Source organism: Grus americana, chromosome 1 (genome assembly GCF_028858705.1).
Source record: "Grus americana isolate bGruAme1 chromosome 1, bGruAme1.mat, whole genome shotgun sequence".
Taxonomy (NCBI): Eukaryota; Metazoa; Chordata; class Aves; order Gruiformes; family Gruidae; genus Grus; species Grus americana.
Genome location: NC_072852.1, coordinates 62,453,756 through 62,475,310, shown reverse-complemented (window position 1 = coordinate 62,475,310; position 21,555 = coordinate 62,453,756). Strand labels below are relative to the sequence as shown.

Sequence of the window (21,555 nt, the reverse complement as noted above, 5' to 3'; positions counted from 1 at the left end):
GATAACTAATTTAGAGCTATTAGCTCACCTTTGCAATGATCACATCACTGCAGAATTAATTTTACTCCCCATCTCATACACAGAGAACGGATCCCTGATTGAACTTAATCAACCCAGTGAATATTTTTGGGGAAAAAAAAATAATAATATAAGCACGTAAGCTATTTGCATCATGAATCCAAGGTTACCAATTTTAAGCTGCCTATAAATAGCGCGTTACAGTGGAAAACAATCACTTCACTTTGCAGCTGTCCTATCATATTTAATGCCTGCCTCCTCCTCTTGTCTCTATAGCTGTGTTTGCAAACCCGGCTACGAGGGAGATGGCATGAGCTGCAGCAAAGTTGATCCTTGTGCTGCTTTAAACCCGGGTGGCTGCAGTAGCAATGTAAGTATGTGCTTTTCCCACAGAGCCTGACACCACAGAAAAGTAGGCAGTAAGAAGGGCTTGGCCAGAGACTTTTGCAGAAGAAAGAGCCACAATTTTCACTGCAGTTTCAAGCTCTTTCCCTCAATAGCGGCATCGCTGTTGCTTAGATGAGCCTTACACCTAAAGCCAAATGCTAACTGTCCTGAACGGATGCCTCTGCATCCCTCCCAGGCCGAGTGCATTCAGACGGGCCCAGGAGAGCACACGTGCGTTTGCCAGGCAGGATGGACAGGCGATGGAAGGGACTGCTCAGCCATCAACAACTGCCTGCTGCCCGCCGTGGCCGGGTGCCATGAAAATGCCACCTGCATATATGTTGGGCCGGGTCAGGTACGTCCTCTCATTTTCATTGCCACCTTCAGCGCTAGTCCTTACAATTCTGTTCTGCTGGTGCTTCCTACTCTGTTTTCGTCCCCAAATTCTCCTCTTCCTCCCAGCCACATGGCTATTTCCACACGGCGCTCTCTACCCCAAGCAGTCTCCTTCAGTTCCTATCCCAGTGCTCCCTCCCTCCCTCCTACGTGGTGGTGTTCTGGTAGCAAATAGTTTTTAGTAAGTATGGTAGTAGATGTCAGGTATAAAGGTCTTCTGGAGATATTAATCAGCGTTACTCCACTGAAGTCAATGGAGCTACACAGAAACACAGAGAAACTAATTCACCACATCTAGAATATGCACACTATTTTAATCATTTTAAAGAATTGCTGTGTTTTATTGAAACAACAGAATGACTGCAACTGTAAGGATGGATTTCGGGGGAATGGAATTGAATGCACACCCATAAACTCATGCCTGGAACAAAATGGAAAATGCCATCATCTGGTGAGTAATTAATCATTCCCTGAACAAAGCGTTCAGATACATATCAGAACTCGCCTCCTGCACACACCATAGAGTTTCCTTGCCATTTCAAGCCTGCAATTTCTATTTGAGTTGGAAGAAAACTTTCCAAGCAGTGCTACAAGCACCAAAAATACTGTGTGAACCACGTCAGCATGGTACGTGCGCTGAGGCCAGACAGGAAGGGCTGCTGCCAATACTACCTGTACAGAAGGACTATCTCAAGCCTAGAGTAGATAAATGCTGTTTCTCTACCAGCAATTACAATTTGAATGCAATAGTCTGTTGAGATGTTTACTCACATCACACATCTCTACACTGGCACCTATCACCTTTATCAGTAGCTGCACATGTTGAGCAGACATGCAGGCTCTGCTGTGCTCTGGAGCGCCTGCAAGAGCCACATCAGCCTCAGGCAGGACACAGGGACAGAGCTAAAGCAAAGAGCATTGGGGAGCAGAGGACGGGTCTGCTAAAGTCAGGTGAAGGAACAGGGCCCAGTTTATGTAGGGAGGAAGTAAGAAAGGGTGGAGCAAAGGTTTAGATTCCTACACATAGTGCATGGTGGGCAGGTGAGGGAGCTAGTGCCCTCAGCTGGTGGAGTTTGTCCTACAGGAGGGTGAGAACATCCATGGAAGAGGGTATGAAGATCCTTTGTTCAGGTTATGTCTGTATATGAATATGTATCAGGAAGACGTTTTACAGGCCATCCTTGCTCTTCAGTGGTCTCCTGAGTATTTGACAAGTTTTCTCTTTCTGGTTCAAAGGCAACTTGTCAGTTTGAATCTTCACATGGCTGGGAGTGCGTGTGCCCAAAGGGCTACGAAGGAGACGGGAGAATATGCTATGGAAATGCTGCAGATGTAAGTAAGATGGTCATCTTCTCGGAGCACGGGACCTACCGCACAGTTCTCACACTGGATCTTAATCAGAGAGACAGCAAAGCCATTATAAACAGAAACATATGATGCCCGCCACTGCTATCTGCAGACAGCGTTCCTGCTGGAACTGTTCCTCTTGCCTGATATGAAAATGATTTGTTGTGTTTAAAAACATAGCTTGGAAAGGGGCCTAAGGGATCTGAGTATATTTCTTTAAGATAAATTGAAAAATGCCATCCCCAGAGGCCTAACATGCAGAAGTGCTAAGCACTCACCTCTCAGCTGGGAGTGGCAAGCACCCAGCTCTTCTGAAGCTCTGCCTTGAAGTGTCTCTCAGTGGAAATGGTCAATTTATCATGTTAAAACAAACCATGCTGACTGGCAGGCAAATAAAACCAAAACAAGTAAATTGGTGAAATAAATACACATTTAACAGCATAGGAAAAATGAAAGTGTCAGCTGTCGCAGCCACTGGCAATAATCTCACATGGCTTTTAGCACTATCTGCCATCCCTGCTCATACCATCATCTATCTTTGTTTGAAGTACTGTGGCAGAATAAACATTCTCCACTTGCAGGATGATATGTAAGATGCTGTACAAATACCAAGCAAAACAACATACCTTTTTTCAATTAATTTTGCATTGAAGAAAAGATGTAGGTTTACATTCCCAGAAAGTTAACACTTAGCCTGAGGTCAGTACACATTACTTACCAAGGTCAGGTACACCTAATATACCTAAGCAATAGATGGCCTGATTTTCAAAAGAGTTGGTAACTCATCATTCCCATTACCAAAAAGCATCACTATTAGAAAAACACAAACATCCGCCCTTTTCACACACACTGAAAATCTCCTCCTCCTCCACGTCACATCAGCCAGGCCAGACGCAGCAGGTTACACCACAGGCTATAGCAAAAGTACTTTAGTACAGCTAATTATAGCTTACATACTCATTGCTCTCTTTCTGTTTCTAATCAGGAGTTATCTACTCTATCAGAAGCAGCTGCATTTAACCAATGGGTTAATGTAAGTACACTTCATGGCTGATTTTTTTTTTTTTTAGTATGTTCAAGTTTGCAGAAAAACATGAGCATTTTAGCTTTTAGAAATGGGAACCTCACAGCAATATTCCCATCACAGTAGGGGCCCAAACTCTGGAGAGGCATTGGGGTGCCTCTCCCACCAGTCATGGCAGAGCTGATCATCTGGTTCCCTATTTCTGCCTGAAAACCAATTTCTGATCCCAAATTCAGGTAGGTAAGGAAGCTCCACAAGCAGAAGAGCAAGTTACAAGCCTGCTCTCTGAGTCAGGGGGCTACGTAAGACATGACTCACTCTGTACATAAATACACTGTAGTCCAGATGACCAGCAGCAGGGTACAAGCAGAGCCCGACTATGCCCCCAGTGGCTCCTTCCGGCTTCCCTCATGCAACAAAACTACAAGTGGAGAGGGAAGGCAATCCCAGAATGGCAGGGGTTAGAAGAGACCTCTGGAGATCATCTAGTCCAACCCCCCTGCTAAGGCAGGATCACCCAGAGCAGGTTGCACAGGATCGCGTCCAGGCGGGTTTTGAATATCTCCAGAGAAGGAGACTCCACAACCTCTCTGGGCAGCCTCTTCCAGTGCTCGGTCACCTTCACAGTGACGAAGTTTTTCCTCATGTTCAGATGGAATTTCCTGTGTTCCAGCTTGTGCCCATTGCCCCTTGTCCTGTCACTGGGCACCACTGAAAAGAGTCTGGCCCCATCCTCTTGACATTTGCCCTTTAGATATTTATAAGCATTGGTGAGACCCCCCTCTCTGCCTTCTCTTCTCCAGGCTAAACAGACCCAGCTCTCTCAGCCTTTCCTCATACGAGAGATGCTCCAGTCCCCTAATCCTCCTCGTAGCCCTCCGCTGGACTCTCTCCAGTAGTTCCCAAAATGCCTTACCCTCCCCATTTTCACTGAGCCCTGTGCCAGGAAAATGCAGCCGTATGGCTGGTCAGTGTGCTGCTGCCACAGCAGGCAAGGAGGGAATAACTCAGTCTGTGCGGGCTTGACTGAGGTGCAGGAAATGAAGGAACAGATCTGCTTGTTGGCTGCAGTTTAGGGAAGAAACACCAATTTAGATGTAAAAAAAAAAAAAAAAAAAAAAAAAAAAGTTCTAGATTGATTGATTGTCACTGTCTACTTTTTATTTTCATGCGCTATCATCTATTACTAGGGCAGCAGTAACATTAGAGGTCCTACCCAACTGTGGTTGGCACTGTACGAGTAAAGATCAAAACCAGCTTCTCCCACAGAGAGCTTAAAACCTAAATATAAGTGTATCGCAAATACATGAAAAACAGAAGGGAACAGGGATATGTTAATGAATAGCATCAGAAGCAGAAGTCACAGCATATTACCTGCTTTCATGCTTTTCAAAGTTAGATGACTCCAAGATCATTAGAGCTCGCAATTGCAACAGGGACCTCAGGGAGCTGCTTAAGAGAGGTGCCAGCGTGGCTAATTTAAATCAGTGTTCTGCCTGGCCCTGGGCTCAGGCTGCAGCACTGGACACTGTAAAGAGAAGCTAATGAAGTGAAAGAAATGAGCAGAATAGGAGAGGCTGTGCACCTGGTAATGTGCTCTTCAGGTAATGAAGCAGGGGGGAAAATTCAGGGAGCAGATTATGTATAATCTATTGAAACAGGGCTGTGGAAATTTCTGCTACACTTCAGAGAAATGGTATCCCTTAAATAATGGTAGCAACAAATATGAGCAAAACAGGGAGGTATATCCATCTGTGGGGTTTTTAACTTCATACTTCAGCAGGAATGTGATGTTTACCAATTTTTATAACCAAATATTATTCTTGCTGGCCAAGAAGGATAAGAAAGGGAAGTCTGTTGCTATTTCTATATTTAAATATTTGGAAGGTGACAGTGATGATGGCTAGAAAGAAAGATGATCTTAACAGAGACAGAATTCCCAGCTATTTAAGGGAGTCGATTCTCTTCTTGACTTAAAACCCAGTATGGGTATCGAAGGACTATCCAAAACAAGCCAGCTTCCAGGCAGCATACCAGCTGCAAAAAGGTAGAACCCAAGCTCATATTGCTTCCTCAAGTTCTGCAGTATCAAAAAATGACAAGTTATAGAGCCTGTGAAAAGCTTGAAGAACCCACTTTCAGCAAGACCACATTCAAGCCTTGAGTTGTCCTTTTCTACCCCACAAAAAAAAATCCACATAACTAGAAAAATCCTCTCCAGTGGAGGCTCTCTCCATCCTTAAGGCAGATACAAATATATGGAAGATTAATCAGTCCATGCATACTACAGAGCCCACATCTCCCATCTAAAATTAGAGCTGTCAGCAACAAGCCCCACCGCAGTGCTAGTGGGCACAGATATCCCTTGGACATCTTAAAAAATCCCAGCCATGTTAAATAATCTTATTCCAAATAGGAACATTGTGTCATGTGGGTTTCTTATTTCATGGTTCACAACCCTTCTATCTATTAAATAGCATGGAGTGTTCTGCTCTGTAAGAGCAGGTTACTTGAAGTTATCAGTAACTAGTAGTATTTATCACCATGATTTATTTATTTAACAATTCAAGTGCATAAAATAGAATCCATGAGACAGACTAATTGTTGTGGGAAGCAAATTCTGTGTTTCATAATAACAAACAATTCTGACCTAAACATTGCTTCTGCCCTTTAAATGCTGGCAATCTATTCTGTAAAAGAAAAAAAAAATAGACACTAATTTACCATTTTTGTACAGCTCTAAGTGCTTTTGTTCAAGTCGTTGCTCAGTGTAATAGTTTTTCCTCTCCAAGCCAGTCACAAAGCACGTCACATACTGCACCTTGCTAAAAAGTCACCGGCTGCTATTTATAGATCATCCTCAGGATGAATTATTTTACACTCTTTACTTTCATGCAGGAGGCTGAGATAAACTCAGTGTTGTCCACCACCTCAAACCTAACTGTCCTCGTGCCTTCTCTTCAAGCAATTGAAAACATGAATGAAGATGAGAAAGCCTTTTGGATGTCAAAAAGTAACATCCCAACCCTACTGAAGTAGGTTAATGGTTTGGGGTTTTGGGTTTTTTTTTTTTACTGAATTGCTTTCCATTCCAAACAAGACTTTGGTTTGAAGCCTCTAAAGCAAGATAACTCTTACATTTTTAGGGGAGGGACATAGAATTTTCTTTCTAGTTACAATGGTATAAATCTCCGTAGCAACTCCACTGAAAATAAAGCCGTTATTTGTATTATGTCAGAAATGTTTAAAGGCCAAGCTAAGATCAGAACCTAGCTGTACTAGGTATTGTATAAACAATTCCTGCTTTAAAAAAAAACAGTTTTAGACATATTCATCTAAAAAAAAAAATATGCAAAACCATCAAATCCTGTTAAATTTCTTTAGGTATCATATATTGACAGGAACTTACAGCTTCGCTGATTTCCAGAATTTCTCGTCCTCTGACATGCTGCCAACATCTCTACAGAGCAACTTCCTACACCTGTCTAAAGAAAATGGGGTGAGATGACCTGCAAACCACTGTGGTATCATACACCAAACCCTGACCGTCACTGCCACCAACTTTCTTGTATTACAAAACCACACAGGCATTATGTACCTGTATGTTAAAAAAGACCACGCCATAAAATTAAAGGAATAGAGCAATTATATTGGCCTCTCTAGGAGAAACAATAACTTGATTTTCTCCACCACTTTACCCAGCTGAAATTTGTCCACAATATTATTTATTCCTAATGTCCCAGTAGCTGCTGCAAATGCTGGACAGCCTCAGAGCCAAGCGGAAGCATAGTCCCTGCCTGGAGCAGCCTGTGTGAACTAATTTAAGACAAAGATCATCAAGGAAACCAGATAACTTACTTTAGGGAACTGGGAAGGTAGGAGGAAGCAGTGATACTGTGCACATGTCTGCATGTGCAACTTGATAGTCCCAAACCACCCAAAGGTATTTTTAATGGTAAATAACTACAACTGACAGACCTTCCCCCTCAGCCTTTTTATTTAGTACTTTGTGTTCTGAGGAGGATTTTCTGGGAATTCCTATGGCACATTTAAGCGCTTCATCCCCATTAAGGGAGGAAGAAGTTCCCTTTGCCTCTCTCGCCTGAGGGAAAATCATGAATAGGGTCCTTCAAAGCTGCACAGATACGGGAGGGCATGAATTGGCACAGGACCTCATCCTGCCGTGGGATGAGGGTGAGTGCACCTACCCCAGGGAACCACCCCAGTGCAAACGACCCCATGGCTTTGCCGGTCTGTGCATGGTGAGCAGCACTGAGTCCCAAAGTCACCTTTCCTGTGCACAGTTCCCTGGGGGCAGGTACACACTGGCGTGAGCGGAGCCGTGGTGGAGGCCCAGGCAAGTGTTTGGGAAGGTGTGGAAATCCACAGCATGAACCGCCAGGAAAACACTGCCACCGCGATGCAAAAGCAAACCATTTCTCCTTTCCCTCTTTCAGAACCTCACCCTCGAGGGAGCTCACATCGTGGCTGGCGACATCACATCCACAAACGGGATCATACATGTTATTGATAAGGTATATGGCCACATAGGGAGGATTTGTTCCTCTGCACCACGAGCAGCGGAAAATAATTAACAACTCTTGGGGAAAAAAGTATTTGCGCAGAACAGCATTTTCTCCTTGCAGCTGCTACCACAGCATGTGCACGTGCACTGACATGGGATATCTGCTCCCTTTTCAGGTTCTGACACCCCTCCGCAGCACCATCATGCCGAGGCTGCTGGTCCGTCTAGAGCAAATGCCTGATTACTCCATTTTCAGGGGCTACATTATTGTAAGCTTTCACATCCTTTTAAGAATAGAAGCAATTCTCTGCTTCGTTTGCATTTGGACTGGTATCGGACTATCAGTGGTCATTCTGATTTGTTTTTATGTGTTTCACAACAGCAATACAGCCTGGCAAAAGAAATAGAAGCTGCAAACACATACACAATCTTTGCCCCAAGCAACGACGCCATAGAAAATTACCTAAGGGATAAAAAGTCAGCTACTCTGGTATGTATTACTCACAAGACTTGTCTTAACAGCTCAGTATCTCACCTCGGTTTCAAGTGGATAGATTGAGGGGACACAGAAATAGGAAGAGGGATTTGTCTTCCAAAAATCCAGTAAGTTTGGTTTTGTTTTTAACACCAGAAGGGGTGAGGAGGGATGGATTCACCCATACTTTCCTGCCTTGCTAGAAGAGCCTAGCTATTTGTTCTGGGTTTTGTCCTTCTCTAGAGTAAAACTATGCTGATAATATCCAAGACATTTCATCAGTAGACTTTCCCCCCCCCCAAAGATGATCAGTACAGAAATGACCAGGAATAACACTGAAGTGAGTTTCCTAGATGAACATGTCCAGTCCCCGTGATCACTGGCAACCCCATCATTAATAATGACACAAAATAGTCTGACTCTTCCTTAAAACTATCCAGATGCTTGCTGTGTCACTCCTGCAGGAACGCTATTGCCCAACCACTTTCTACAGACCGTTTCTAATCCCAGTTTACAAGCACCGTTGGCCAGTCCCAGGGCTCAGAATAATTTCTGAAGTTTTCCTGGCTAGAAAAATTTCCCCAGGCAAATCCCGTTGCTGCTGCCCACTCCCAGGAGCCGCACACCAGGATCATGCCTGACCTGGCCACCAGCTCCTCCCACCAGCACGGACGTGTCCATCCCGCCTCCTCTGCCAACCTCAGCCCTCATGCCCAGAGCTAGTTTAAATTATTTTGACAGCACACCTTTGGCCAGTTTATATCCCTTTAATCTTATGCCAGGAAAACGCAGGCAACTCAGGAGGACTACAAGGATGTCATGAGGTTACGCAGGGAGAAAATCAGAAGGGCCAAAGCCCAACTAGAACTTAATCTGGCTACAGCAGTTAAAGGCAATAAAAAACGTTTCTATAAATCCATTAACAACAAAAGGAGGGCTAAGGAGAATCTCCATCCTTTATTGGATGCAGGGGGAAACACAGTGACAAAGGATGAGGAAGAGGCTGAGGTACTTAATGACTTCTTTGCCTCAGACTTTAGCAGTAAGACCAGTTGTTCTCTGGGTACCCAGCCTCCTGAGCTGGAAGACAGGGATGGGGAGCAGGATGAAACCCCCATAAACCAAGGTTAGCGATCTGCTACACCACTTAGACACACACAAGTCTATGGGGCCAGATGAGATCCACCCAAGGGTACTGAGGGAGCTGGCAGAAGGGTTCACCCAGCCACTTTCCATCATTTATCAGCAATCCTGGATAACCAGGGAGGTCCCAGCGGACTGGAGGTTAGCCAACGTGACACCTACCTATGAGAAGGGCCAGAAAGAGGATCTGGGGAACCCCAGGCCTGTCAGTCTGACCTTGGTGACAGGGAAGGTTATGGAGCAGATCATCTTTAGTGCCATCAGATATTCACAAGGCCAAACAGCTTTCTCAATCCTGTCAGTCTACTCCCAAGATAAGCTATCTGTTTCCTGTGTCATCCCAGCACCTTCCTTTCAATTTGCTCCAGTTTGAAACATCTTTATTGAACATGCATATCAAGAGCCACACTTTGCAAAGGAAGCTTCACCCATGACTTGCTCAATGACATTAATACTTCCCTGCCTCTTCCATAAATATTTACCCTGCCACACTCTGTCCCTACTTTCATGGTCTCCATTTGCAGCCAGGAAGCTGAGGAGCACAGGGTTCAAATGACTTGTCGCAAAACATTTACCACTAACTGGCAGACTCACAGCAAGAGTCCCACTTGCTGCCTCACCAGAAGAATTCACACATGATCAAGCTACATATGCTCAAATGACTTTTGAACACTATTTTAGTTAGTTTCATGACACGACAACATCATTTCCGCATGACTGTAAGAAGCATTTATAACAAACTTTGAGACACACACAGGTAGCTTTACGACATCAATCCCGTTGGATTTGGGTTACACACACACACAGAAATCCTTTTCATTTCCACTACTTACCAATATGTTTCCTCTGTCTTTCTTCCGTCCTCCCAACCTTGCCTGGTGTGGCAATCTACCAAAGAAAATCAGAAAACAACAACAAGGTTAAGCCTGCCTAAGCCTTATCCTCTTCAAAACACCTTGGGAGAGCTCTGCTGCAGAGGGAAGAGACCCCATTTCTTGGCCTCACTGGAAGCAAGGTTTTGTTCTCACTCTACTGGTGATTAAAGACAGAAATGGAGATGCGTGAGAGTTAATTTTCCCTCCAAAGCATCCAAGTCAGGAGGATTAAATAGGGTTGGACATTGATGGAGGCCTATGCCTTAACAGATTAGCTCTATCTTAATTTCCAATTTCTTGCCTGCAAATATTTCTTTGTTAAATCTGTGGAAAATAAAACAGAATGAGGCTCAGCCTTTGACCACTACTTCACCCTGTGGACAAAGCCAGGCAACATCACAGATCTTGCAGCCTGGGGTTGTTTCTTGCTTTCAAACACTTTTGAAGGAGCTGAAGAGCGAGGAGCAGTATGAATGTTCAGAACAGGAGGCCAGCTGGCAATGGGATTTCCCACAAACACCCTTTATTGCAAAGACATACAGCTGCAGCAGCACTGTATCTGTTGGCTAGGCAGCTCCTAAACCCTCCAAATGCCCCAGCTTCTCTCACATCTGCTTCCTCCTCCAAGTCAAGGAGAGCTCTGGGAGCCCCCTGCTTCGGAACAAGCTGCAAAAACCTTGGGAAGCCCTCACAAAATTTTGATGTACAGAGAATAATTTCACAACATCAATGAAAAATTAATACTCTAGCAATAACATATAGAAAACTTTACAATTAACAGGTGTGGTTCTATCACTTTATTAACTGAAGATAAAAAAACCCACCAACCTATAAATTGCTGTAAATGTTCATCTCCAGGTTATTCAGGGATTCCCAAAGGAAGAAGGAATAGGCATGGGGAAGATTATAAAAGCATTCATGAATACACAACTTTTTATGTCAAATGAACTCATGAAGTTCAGAGTCCTAAAAATAACTTTTCCCTGAGTCTGTCAGCCAGCCCTATACACAGAAAGAGACACTATCAGGCACAAGCAAACCTTGGTCCGACCAGTTCAATAGCCTTCTGTCCCCCATGATGAATAAAAGTTTCATTATGACAGGAATGTAGACTTTCCACAATAAGAAATATGAAATAACCTGACAGCTGGAGAAGCTTCTCCTTAAATTCAGGCAATCTATGTTTGGCTTATACCCTGTGGGAAAAGTTATCCCAAAGAACTTTCCATGCTTTGTTATGTAACTCTGAATTTAATCGTGTATTTGCAGGATGAAGGCCAAATCCGTTATCACGTTGTGCTGGATGAGAAGCTACTGAAGAACAACCTGCACAACGGCATGCACAGGGAGACCATGCTGGGGTTCTCCTACCAGGTTGGGTTCTTCCTCCACAACGGCCAGGTACTGCTGTCCGCACTTGCTCAGAGAAACAGGTTTCATGGTTTTTATGTATCCAGCTTCAACTTTAAACTAACATGCAGTCAAAAGGAGCTGTGCACCCACCATTAGCTTCTGGGACTTAATAGCACAAAAGATGTCACTCAAATGCAATGTCTCTCTCAGACCTGCTTAATTCAAAGTCACCCTTGAAGGGATCTTTGATTGAATTTGATTTCAGTTATACTGTTCCCATTTAGCATTGCATTTTAGAAGCTACTGTGGTGGACGTGCATCTCTAGCAGCTACAAGCCTGCATCACAAAAGTCATTACTCTGACTTCCAAGAGCTATTAGAGACCTGCCTTCAATTATAAAACATTAATTCTATTTTCTGTGGATTTACTCCACTTTCAGTCCTAAGAGCTCAAAGCACTTGGCAACAAATATGAATTGCCTTTCAACACCACTCATGGGAAAATCAGGCAGATCAAGATTAAGTGACACACCCAACTCTGTGGCACAGCTGGGAAGGGAACTTGGTTCCCCTTCTCTGCCCCAGAGCTCCCTCTGGGCATGGGCAAAGGGGGACAGAAAGCTTCTCACCAAAACAGTTTCAGTCCTGCTGTTTGCTCTGCCCACAGCAGAGCCTTGGAAGAAACATCTGCTTGTGGGGCTCTTGCTGGGGAGGGCACAATGGGAACGTAGGGTAGCTGTGAGATGATGAAAGTCCTTCCTGAAGGAGCAGTTTCTAGGAGGTCTTCCCTGAAGCCCATCAACCCCATAGACAGCAAACCCAGTTCTTGACTTGCTTTAGGCTCCTTCTTCAAAACCTTTGCATCCCACAGTGAAACAAGCTGCTCTGCCAAATCCTATTGCTAAGAAACTTCAACAGGCTGCATGCCATCTAATGACCTCCAGTCCAGTGAAGCTCTTAAACACAGCAAAACTGGGATGTCAACAAGTGCTTGAAGTTAATGACATTCTTTGGTTCTCCTGAAGTGAGGCTTGTACATTGCTCCTTCTTTCACCCACTACTGCTGCAGTTACCATAAAGGTCCTAAACAGCTCTGCTGCTTTCTAACTGATTGCATTTCTTTTGCAGCTATTCATAAATGATGCACCTATAAGCTATACAAATGTTGCAACAGACAAAGGAATTATTCATGGTTTGGGAAAAGTCCTGGAAATCCAGAAGAATAGATGTGATATCAATGATACCGTGATCACCGTAAGTGGTTCTGTTCATATAGATGTTTAAAAGGCCCATCAGAGAGATGTATAGCCAAACACGGCTAAAATGTTCAGGATACGTGACACTGTATTTCCCAGTAAGGAATGCAAGCATTTTCCACAAAGGATATTCCTACCAGAGTTTTAGCTTAAGACTGCTTTGATCCTGCAGCGTACTGACAGCCTAGATAAAATATAATTAGAGTAGCACAAGAATAAGCAATTCCTGAGCTTTAATTTTCAGAAAATAATAGCATTGCACTACTCTAATACATCTTCTCAGCCAGGCCACTTGTTTACAAAGTAAACAAGTGGGGGGGGGAAAACACCATGGAAAATAAAAATATTTTTTAATAAGAAGTAATTTTTCATTCCAGGTGTAGATTACCGCTGTACATACACATGAATTCCTCCAGCCCTCTGAGTAAAGCATTCTCCCTCTTTTGTTCCTTTTACATATGAACTACAAATGGGTTTACATTCCTTTAAAGGATAGGATGTGGTTTTCTCAAAGTGACAGAGAAAGGTTCCCTTTGTCTTTTCTCCTGACTGAGTCAAATAGGACAGCAAACCAGCAGGTACCTCCCTTTTTTATGGGGCATGACACAAACTAGCCAAGGGAGACAAAGCGAGACTTGTGCAAATTTAACAGGCATGAACTTTTGAAGCTTAATTCTTTTCCTTGGGATACGGTCCCCTATCTGAGTGTATTTCACTCAAGGCTTTCCCCCCGCTTTGCTCTATCGGATACTGACCAGGCTTCGCACGTAGTCCTCTGTTTTCCCATGGAAAACTCTTTTCCCTGCTATGTTCAAATGCAGCAACATACTTGAACATTAATTTAAGCCTTACCAAAACTAAGCACATATTTAGCTAAGCAGGAATAATATTAAGCATTGTATATTAGGTACAACATGTACCTAAGCATTTTGCAGAAACTGTCCTTAGATGTGCAAATGAGTCACACACATGTATATAGCATAGGACACATATGCTGTATGAGTTTTCCCATTTCTAAGCTGCCATTGCCCTTGTGCCACAGGCAAACTACATCCAAGCTCAGCATTTGCCTCTTCCTGTGCTTTCAGCGGGGAGGTCTTTGGGAGGCATTGCTTTAGAAGAGCAAAGCGAAATATCCACGAGAGCTTGCTTTCTCCTTCCCCTTGGGAGAAGGGTTCCCATGGGGTGTCCCTACGGACCCCCTGGGAGGGACATTCTTCCTTGCTGAGCAGTCCAGCTACCTTCACCAAAGGGATTATCCTGACTACACACCCTGCAGGCTAGGTTTAGAAATATAGCTGGAAACAATGCATTTTCTGTTAAACAACCTGTCTGCAGCTCTATACAGTCTGTTAACTACCTCCCATTTGTGTTGCTTAAGGAAAAGTGCAGAATTTGTTCACAGCCATCAAGTTGTCCCCCAGGAACAATAGAAATAGTAAGTATTTTATCATTAATGCTAATTATTTTTTAATCAAAACTGAGCATAAATGCATTCAATCCTGTTTTTAATTTTTGTTGAAACTGAGGCAATTATATTATCGTAGTTACTTCAGCCTGCTACATACATTGCTAACAGTCAATAAACTCAATCCACCCTGAGAGCAAGGTAGCAAATTCAAGGGCAGCTTAGACAGTTTTATCTTGAAAGCCCAGTTTCTAGTATGCATTGGGACAACTGAAGACTCCTCAAACTGCAAAGGTTACTTCTACCATGCAAAACTGAGGGAGTTGAACATGGTCTGGAGTATGCTTGCTACAGGAGGAATTACAGAAGCAGCTTTTAGCCCTTCAAATCAGAGATCTACAGAAGGACAAACTCAACCTGTCCCCAGCAACATGCTGTGAGTTATTGTCACAAGGAAACTATAGAGACTTTGGGTGCCCACATCCAATGCACGAGAACTGCAGATATTTAGCAGGTCCCTGTCAACCACGATAAGACTTAGAGTTTCTTGGCATCTAAATTTCCCTGGGAAAGCCCTTCTGTTAGGATTATATAAGCATATTTTCCTTTACTACTTTTTAATTAATTATGCCAGTAATAGGATTCCAAAGCAGATCAGGTCCCATCCATCCCACTAAAGTAATTGGCTGGCAAAGTCAAACTGAACTGCTCATGGGCAAAACTCAAAAACATTACCATTTCCTTTACAATGAACAGCTAGATGGATGCTTATCTCAATCTCCTAAGTGTACAAGACCTGCAAGTCATCTTCAGCAAGCAATCTTTCCCAGCTGTGTCCAGACCTGGAAGATAATGTTTCAACAGCTGTTTTCACAGAACTTTGGCACTCTCTTTTCCAAGAAGAATTAGGAAGAACAGGAAATGTGTCAGAAAAAAAAAAAGAAATGTTTGACAAACTTAAAAAAAAAAACCTGTTTGATTCTGAGCAAAGGTAGTATTAGACACATCTTTAAAATGCTACAGGGCACAGAGTTAAATCGATCATATGTTCACTAGGAAAAAAAATCATTTAGCTAATGCATTTTTATTTCTAAATTTCCTTCATTTTCATTGTGCACATGTCAGTCAATGCACAGCATGTGTAAAGTTAATGTCCCATTTTTTAAAAACATTTGAAAGCAGCTGATCAATATTACTCAGAAGTGCAGCTGTTTCTTCAATTCTTGTTCAGGCAGGAGATAAATACTGCGTCCTCTCAGAAAACAACATGACAACGTACACCATCCAGATCGGGTGCCAGCCAAAGTGCGCCAAAACTGTCATCGTGAGTAAAAGCCAGGAACCTTCATCCCTGAACTTCACCCTCCTTGTAATCCATGCTAAACACAGTGTGTCAAGGCGGTCCCTGACAAAATATTTACTGGCCTTTATTCTGGATGCAGCAGAGACTGGAAAGTTAAAGGCTGCTGATAGCTGCAGCATAGGAAGGGCTGGGAGCCGATGTGGCACAGAGGGAGCACAGGTTTGGAAGGGTAACCCCATGCTTGTCCCTAGCAATCCCATCCACCTTTCCCTGGGGTGGTGGAGGGCACCTGGGTCCCACCAAGGACTTGGGGTGGCAGCCTGAGCCCCGACACAGTAAGGAGCATGGCCAGAGACCAGCAGAGCTGAAGCACTGCTAAAAATCCAGATCTCTAGTTCACCTCCACCCAGCAGCAGTCCCAAGAGACAATACCCAGCAGCCACGTGCTTGCTGCCATGCTTGCTACCCTGATCCCGACCCTCAGCACGGCATTTCTTGGTTCCAGACCAGGGAGTGCTGCGCAGGTTTCTTCGGGCAGCAGTGCCAGCCCTGCCCAGGGAAAGCAGGGAACGCCTGCTTCGGAAACGGCATCTGCCTAGATGGCATCAACGGCACAGGCACCTGCGAGTGCGGAGAGGGGTTTGTCGGTACAGCCTGCGAAAGCTGCATCGAAGGCAAATACGGCCACAACTGCGATCAAGGTACTGAGCATCCCTGAACCACACAGGCACCTTCGCTAGTCTCGTCAGATGTCAAAACATTCCCCTTAGATATTCTAACCATGTCCGTTCTAGATCCTGGAAAGATACATCGCTTCCAGGGTAACAGGCCAGCCTTAAAAACATCATTAACCCCTTTTCTTTCCCCATTATGGTATTTTCTCTACGCCCTTGTTTGGAGACAGTGCCTCCTACTCTGACACACTACAGGCTTAGAACAGCACCCGGTGAAAATAATCCTCTTCAGCACTGCTTTTTCACCAATGCTTTCCCATTAAAATACCATTTCAGTCCCTTTATTTGGGAACAGAGGAAAGATAAGCATATGTTGAATTTAGATTTATCTGTAGGGAGAAGCCAATAAGCACAAGCCAAAGCATTTCTCAAAATAGCCTAGAGAAGGTGCTGTCAGCAGAAGACATTTGGGGCATCTTCCTGCCCTTCCTTCCCCTCACTGCACACACTGCTACCCTGCCCAGGGACAGTGGTTTTCTCCCATCTCTCCCCACAGCGTGCGCTTGTGTCCACGGGAAATGCAGCAGCGGGATCGACGGGGACGGCTCCTGTGAATGTGACGTCGGCTGGAGAGGAGTGACGTGTGAGACCGGTGAGTGCCCCCTCCTTTTTCTTCTGGGGAGAGAAGTGAGCATTTCAGGAAATGCCAGAAATAGAGCCGTGATCAGATCCCAGCACAGAAGGTCCAAGTGCACTACCAGATACCCAGCAGCTTCCCACATGCAGTGAAATACAGGTGACACTCACGTGCTATGGCAATTAATTACCATATTAAAAGAGCCAGCTGAGATACTGCTCATGAGACACAAATGCCTTAACTAATTCTCTAACTGTATCACCCTGTATCCGTCCCAAAATAATATCCCATTTGTTAAGGCTACATATTTTGCAGAGTTACATACTACATTTTGATCCTCTGATCAAAAGCCTCTCCAGTGTTCCATAAGTTGATTTACCTATACAACACTGGATATTAAATTATCTTCTTGCTAATACAATAAAAATTAATTAGCAAATAAATAATTTTGTGTTGGTTTAATACAGCCCCTATATCAAATAAAATTAAATTTTATTTAGACATAATTAAAATGTATTAAATAACTATTTAGAACTCCATGTACAATAGTATAAAATAAAAAATGTATAAGCACATTAATAATAACATTCAAGATCTGTTTCAAATTTGTTTCGGGAAAAAATAGTAATGAAATTAACTTTATAGTTAAAAAGTTGCTACAGTTGCTTTATCCGAGCAAATTTAGGTTCCTTTGGAAAACCTACGCTTATATAATTAAACTAATAATGTGCAAAACTCACCAGAGTAAATACAGATAAATGACAAGATGACAACAGGTGGAATGTTTTCCTGGCAATATGTTGACATGCCCCTTCCCCACAACTGAATTTAAGTGTTACCCACTGATCTATGCAGATGGAGTCTCTATACAGACTGAGAGCGCAGTTGTCTAGCCCAGAACTTGTAACAGACACCAGCTCTGCATGGTGGGAGCAAAAGACTGGGAAACTAGAAGGATGTTGACCCAAAAGGTTCTGATCCCTGTTTCTTTTTTTTTTTTTTTAATTCTTGCAGAAATCAAGGATGATGCATGTAATGCCTCATGCCATACCAGTGCTAAGTATGTATGAAATCCACTTCTTTTTCTTCCTCCAGTGAAAGGGGGGCAAGCGGAACAGGAGATCTTTTGCAAGCAGAAAGCATAGCCCATCTTGCTCTTTACAAAAACTTCCCAGAAGCATAGATAACCCTCATGTTTTCTGCCACAGAGATAAGAGATTATGTTAATGTAACATATTCAGTTATTAGGCCAAAAAGTTCAAAATGTGCATGTTAAAAGGGGAAACAAATGAGATTTTGTGGGGAGGAGGAAAAAAAAAAACCAACACCCATGAGACATCCTACCATGCAACACACAAAGAAATGGAGCCTGCAGCACTAAAGGAGGGCAGGGCAAGGTTGATGACAAAGGTGGGTTTCTCAGGTGGGTTCTATCTGTCCCTCCTATTTGCCCCGTCCGCCACCACACGTATAACTGAGAAATGCCATCAGCACTAAGGACTTCACCAAAGAGCTGCATTTGACAAGAAACAGCTCTGTCCTTCACATCAAAACATAAAAACCCCACTCCTGGTGGTCCAGCACCAGTGTTGGGACACTAACTAGTTTTCAAAGGAGCAAGTCACTCGCATTGAGCCATTTACTGAAGTGCACCCACCCCCCATCGTTGACCAGACAGCGAGATTTACATTACCCAAGACATGTAGAAAACAAGGAAAGGTGGCTGGAAAGACTCCTCATTTTCAGCCACAGCTGAAATTCTCAGCTTTCAGGAGCAGAGAAACCAGAGGGGCAAGCCCCCTCTTTCCCAGATGTAGATCATTCTCTCCCCCTTGTGTTTGTGAACTGCAGTTCACAGCAGTGACATCTCACTAGGCTTTTTTGTCAAAACTCCACTCTTAGATTTGCTCAGGGGATCCCACGTGCACTGACACCAAGACTGTGTTTCTGACAGGAGAAGCAGGCTGTTCTTCTCCTGAGCCTTATCCACCCACTGTACCTGTACCTACCACCCATAGGTATGAGGACAGGTGCCAGCATGGCAGGAGTGGGGGGGAAGGACAAGATTGTGCTGGCTGTGTTGTGATGTTGTCCCTGGGTGACACCAGGGAGCAATCCCTATATTATACAGAGCTCGTGGGGCAGTAAACCCACGCTTGCATACAGAAGGACAAACTGTCCCAAAAAAACAGGCTTGAACCCAGGGGACTCAGACTCTTGGCTCTCATCCCGGCAGATCAATTCTGCTGCATCCCTCAATAAATTGTGGGCACACAAACAAGAATTTATGCACAGTTTTTGGGTGAGTAGACATGCAACTTCTGGAGTTCTGCATGAGAAAATAGGACGCTCGATGACCAAAGCATGCATTTTTAATACTTAAAATAATACATCCAGAATGCATTTGGAAAGCTTGGTCCAGCTAGGTTCATTTTTATGGTTGCAACTACATCGTACAGTATGGTTAAATGCTTTGTTATTTCTACACGACATTGCCTTCAGAACAATGCACAAAACCAAGGGCTCCTGACTACTTTTTTTTCCTAAATGTCACCTCCCTTCTTTTACTTCTTTAGCTGCCTTCTCCTATCAAATGGCACTGCCTATTGCAAGTGTGCAGCTGGGTTCGAGGGGAATGGGACGTTCTGCACAGGCAAGTGGACTTTGTTTCTTCTCTTTTGGGAAAAAAAAAAAAAACAAACGCTTGAAATACTTTGTGGTCACAGTGGAGCTGGCGAGAGATGAGTACTTCCCTATGCACCACTTAAAAAAAACCACAACCAAAAACAAAAACACAGGAATTGCTGCCAGTTTGCTCAAAATGAGTAAGAGCTCAACAGGTGCAGATTCAGAGCAAACAAAGGGCTCAAAATGTCCAAGTCACAAGGCACTGTGCTAAGGGAGACCAGAAAAAAGGGAACATGCCGTGCACAACCCAGACCCCATTGTTTGCAAAGTAATGAAACCTGGATTATGACTTTTACTCCTTTTCCCAACAAAGCCCAGCGAAGAGAGGCCAATTCAGGGTACAATAGCACTTCCAGCTATTGGAAGCTGTACAGCCCTACCATTTTCTCAGCTGTCTGAACTCGCACCAATTTCTGGGGTGGTAAAATCAACTTCTTTAGAACAGAGATATCTGAGAGACCCTCAGAAAGGGGTAATAGCACCTTATCCTAGGTGTCCCTCCCAGCATCTGGGATATCCAAACTTACAAAATGGACTGCTTCCGGCTACAGTGATTGTAATTAATTTTACAGTTGTTTTACTTAATTTTTAACTGATTAAAATGCTAATTCTCTTGGGAACAGAAGTATATTTGTCTACTTACAATGGCTGGCAGGGTCCTAATCCAAGATTTTAGCACTCATACTCTGACTATAATTTACTCTTCTGGCACAAATCAACCAAATCCATTTTAATCTGCTGGTAGGAAATTCCCCATGTGCAGGAAGAGCTGGATGACAGGTCACCCATAGCAGTTCTGCACTACCCCTTATTTCTCCTATACCAGATTCCCAGGCAAAACCAGTTAAAGGACAAGTCATCTCCCCAGTCTGGCTGTTAGAGCTGCTGAAACAGCAATATGGGCTCATTTGAGGCAAAAACAAAGCAACATTTGGGCTGATTTTATTCATGCTGAAGATCAGAAAAGGCTCCCTCCCTCCCTGCTCTCGGGGTAACCCAAGCAAACCCTTTGCCAGCCTCTGCCCATCCAGGGTTGGAGAAACAGCAGGAATATCCATCCGAATAACAACCAGGACTTTTTGTCACAGGAGGGCTGGATAGTATCAGAGTCCAGACCTCACACAAGAGAAGGCCATTTGATCTGTGTGCAGAAAAAGGCAAGCTAAGGGAAAGCTTCAAATGGCTATTTAATCTAGAGAAGAACGTGAGGGTCCCTTTTTTGGTGCTTGGCTGGAATGGGCAGAATCAGAAGATGGGAAGTTACTGAAAGTCAGTCCAGGATGAATTATTATCTTCCAGACTAGAACCATCTTCTCAGCTTTCCCTCATGTAATCAATAAGATATATTCAATACCTGGCACTAATGAAGTCTACAGCCTCTTAAATCAGAAAGGTTCTGTGTTCAGAAAATGTTAGCAAATCGCTTTAAAAGATAGAGACAGCTTAACCTGAAAAGCAAAAAGCCATTTAAGCACATTGTTTTAATCTGGGTTGTTGTCACTGTTCAGCTATTGATGCTTGCAAGACCAGCAACGGTGGCTGTTCTGCCAAGGCAGAGTGCAGAAGAACAACGCCTGGCAATAGAGCATGCGTCTGCAACGCTGGGTACACTGGAGATGGAATAGTCTGCATCGGTAAGCGTTCACAATGTCTCAAGGAGGAAAATTATAGGAGGGAGTTTTCCTGTAGATGGAAGATCCTTCTTCCAGTATGACCCAGAAGTGCAGTTTCCTGATACCACAGACCCTGATGCCAAAGGCATCTCTGGGTGCCACATGGTTGATACTACTTGGCAGACCAGGCAACTACAGTAGCGTGGTGTGACACCAAAGCTTATTTAAAGAGATCTCAACAAGTAAAACCCCATCTTCAGCAGCTTGATACACTCACACGCCTCTGACCATTGCAAACTAAGACTTTTAGACATTGTTGTACCATACCTCCCCAGGAATGGTTTTAGAAATGCTGACGGCAGGGTTTTAGCCTTCACCAAGACAACTGCAAGACCTAGACTGAGGTATTAAGTAGCTAAGGGAATGAGTTTCA

General features: G+C 43.8%; 1 protein-coding gene across 5 annotated transcripts in view; it reads left to right on the top strand.

Moving 5' to 3' along the window:
- STAB2 (stabilin 2) overlaps nt 1-21,555 on the top strand; it is an 88,802-nt gene that overhangs the window by 38,202 nt on the left and 29,045 nt on the right. For all 5 annotated transcript variants that reach the window (XR_008577448.1, XM_054828409.1, XM_054828400.1 and 2 more), the window contains 19 exons: nt 295-388; nt 602-760; nt 1,157-1,252; nt 2,038-2,133; nt 3,134-3,181; nt 6,071-6,207; nt 6,557-6,671; nt 7,630-7,707; nt 7,874-7,966; nt 8,080-8,187; nt 11,460-11,591; nt 12,672-12,797; nt 14,181-14,237; nt 15,439-15,531; nt 16,016-16,211; nt 16,741-16,836; nt 17,836-17,881; nt 19,398-19,474; nt 21,018-21,143. Coding sequence is in view for 4 of the 5 variants with exons in the window: in XM_054828409.1 (XP_054684384.1) it covers nt 295-388; nt 602-760; nt 1,157-1,252; nt 2,038-2,133; nt 3,134-3,181; nt 6,071-6,207; nt 6,557-6,671; nt 7,630-7,707; nt 7,874-7,966; nt 8,080-8,187; nt 11,460-11,591; nt 12,672-12,797; nt 14,181-14,237; nt 15,439-15,531; nt 16,016-16,211; nt 16,741-16,836; nt 17,836-17,881; nt 19,398-19,474; nt 21,018-21,143 (1,973 nt within the window). In the remaining variant the exon portion in view is untranslated. The remainder of the gene's footprint in view (nt 1-294; nt 389-601; nt 761-1,156; nt 1,253-2,037; nt 2,134-3,133; nt 3,182-6,070; nt 6,208-6,556; nt 6,672-7,629; nt 7,708-7,873; nt 7,967-8,079; nt 8,188-11,459; nt 11,592-12,671; nt 12,798-14,180; nt 14,238-15,438; nt 15,532-16,015; nt 16,212-16,740; nt 16,837-17,835; nt 17,882-19,397; nt 19,475-21,017; nt 21,144-21,555) is intronic.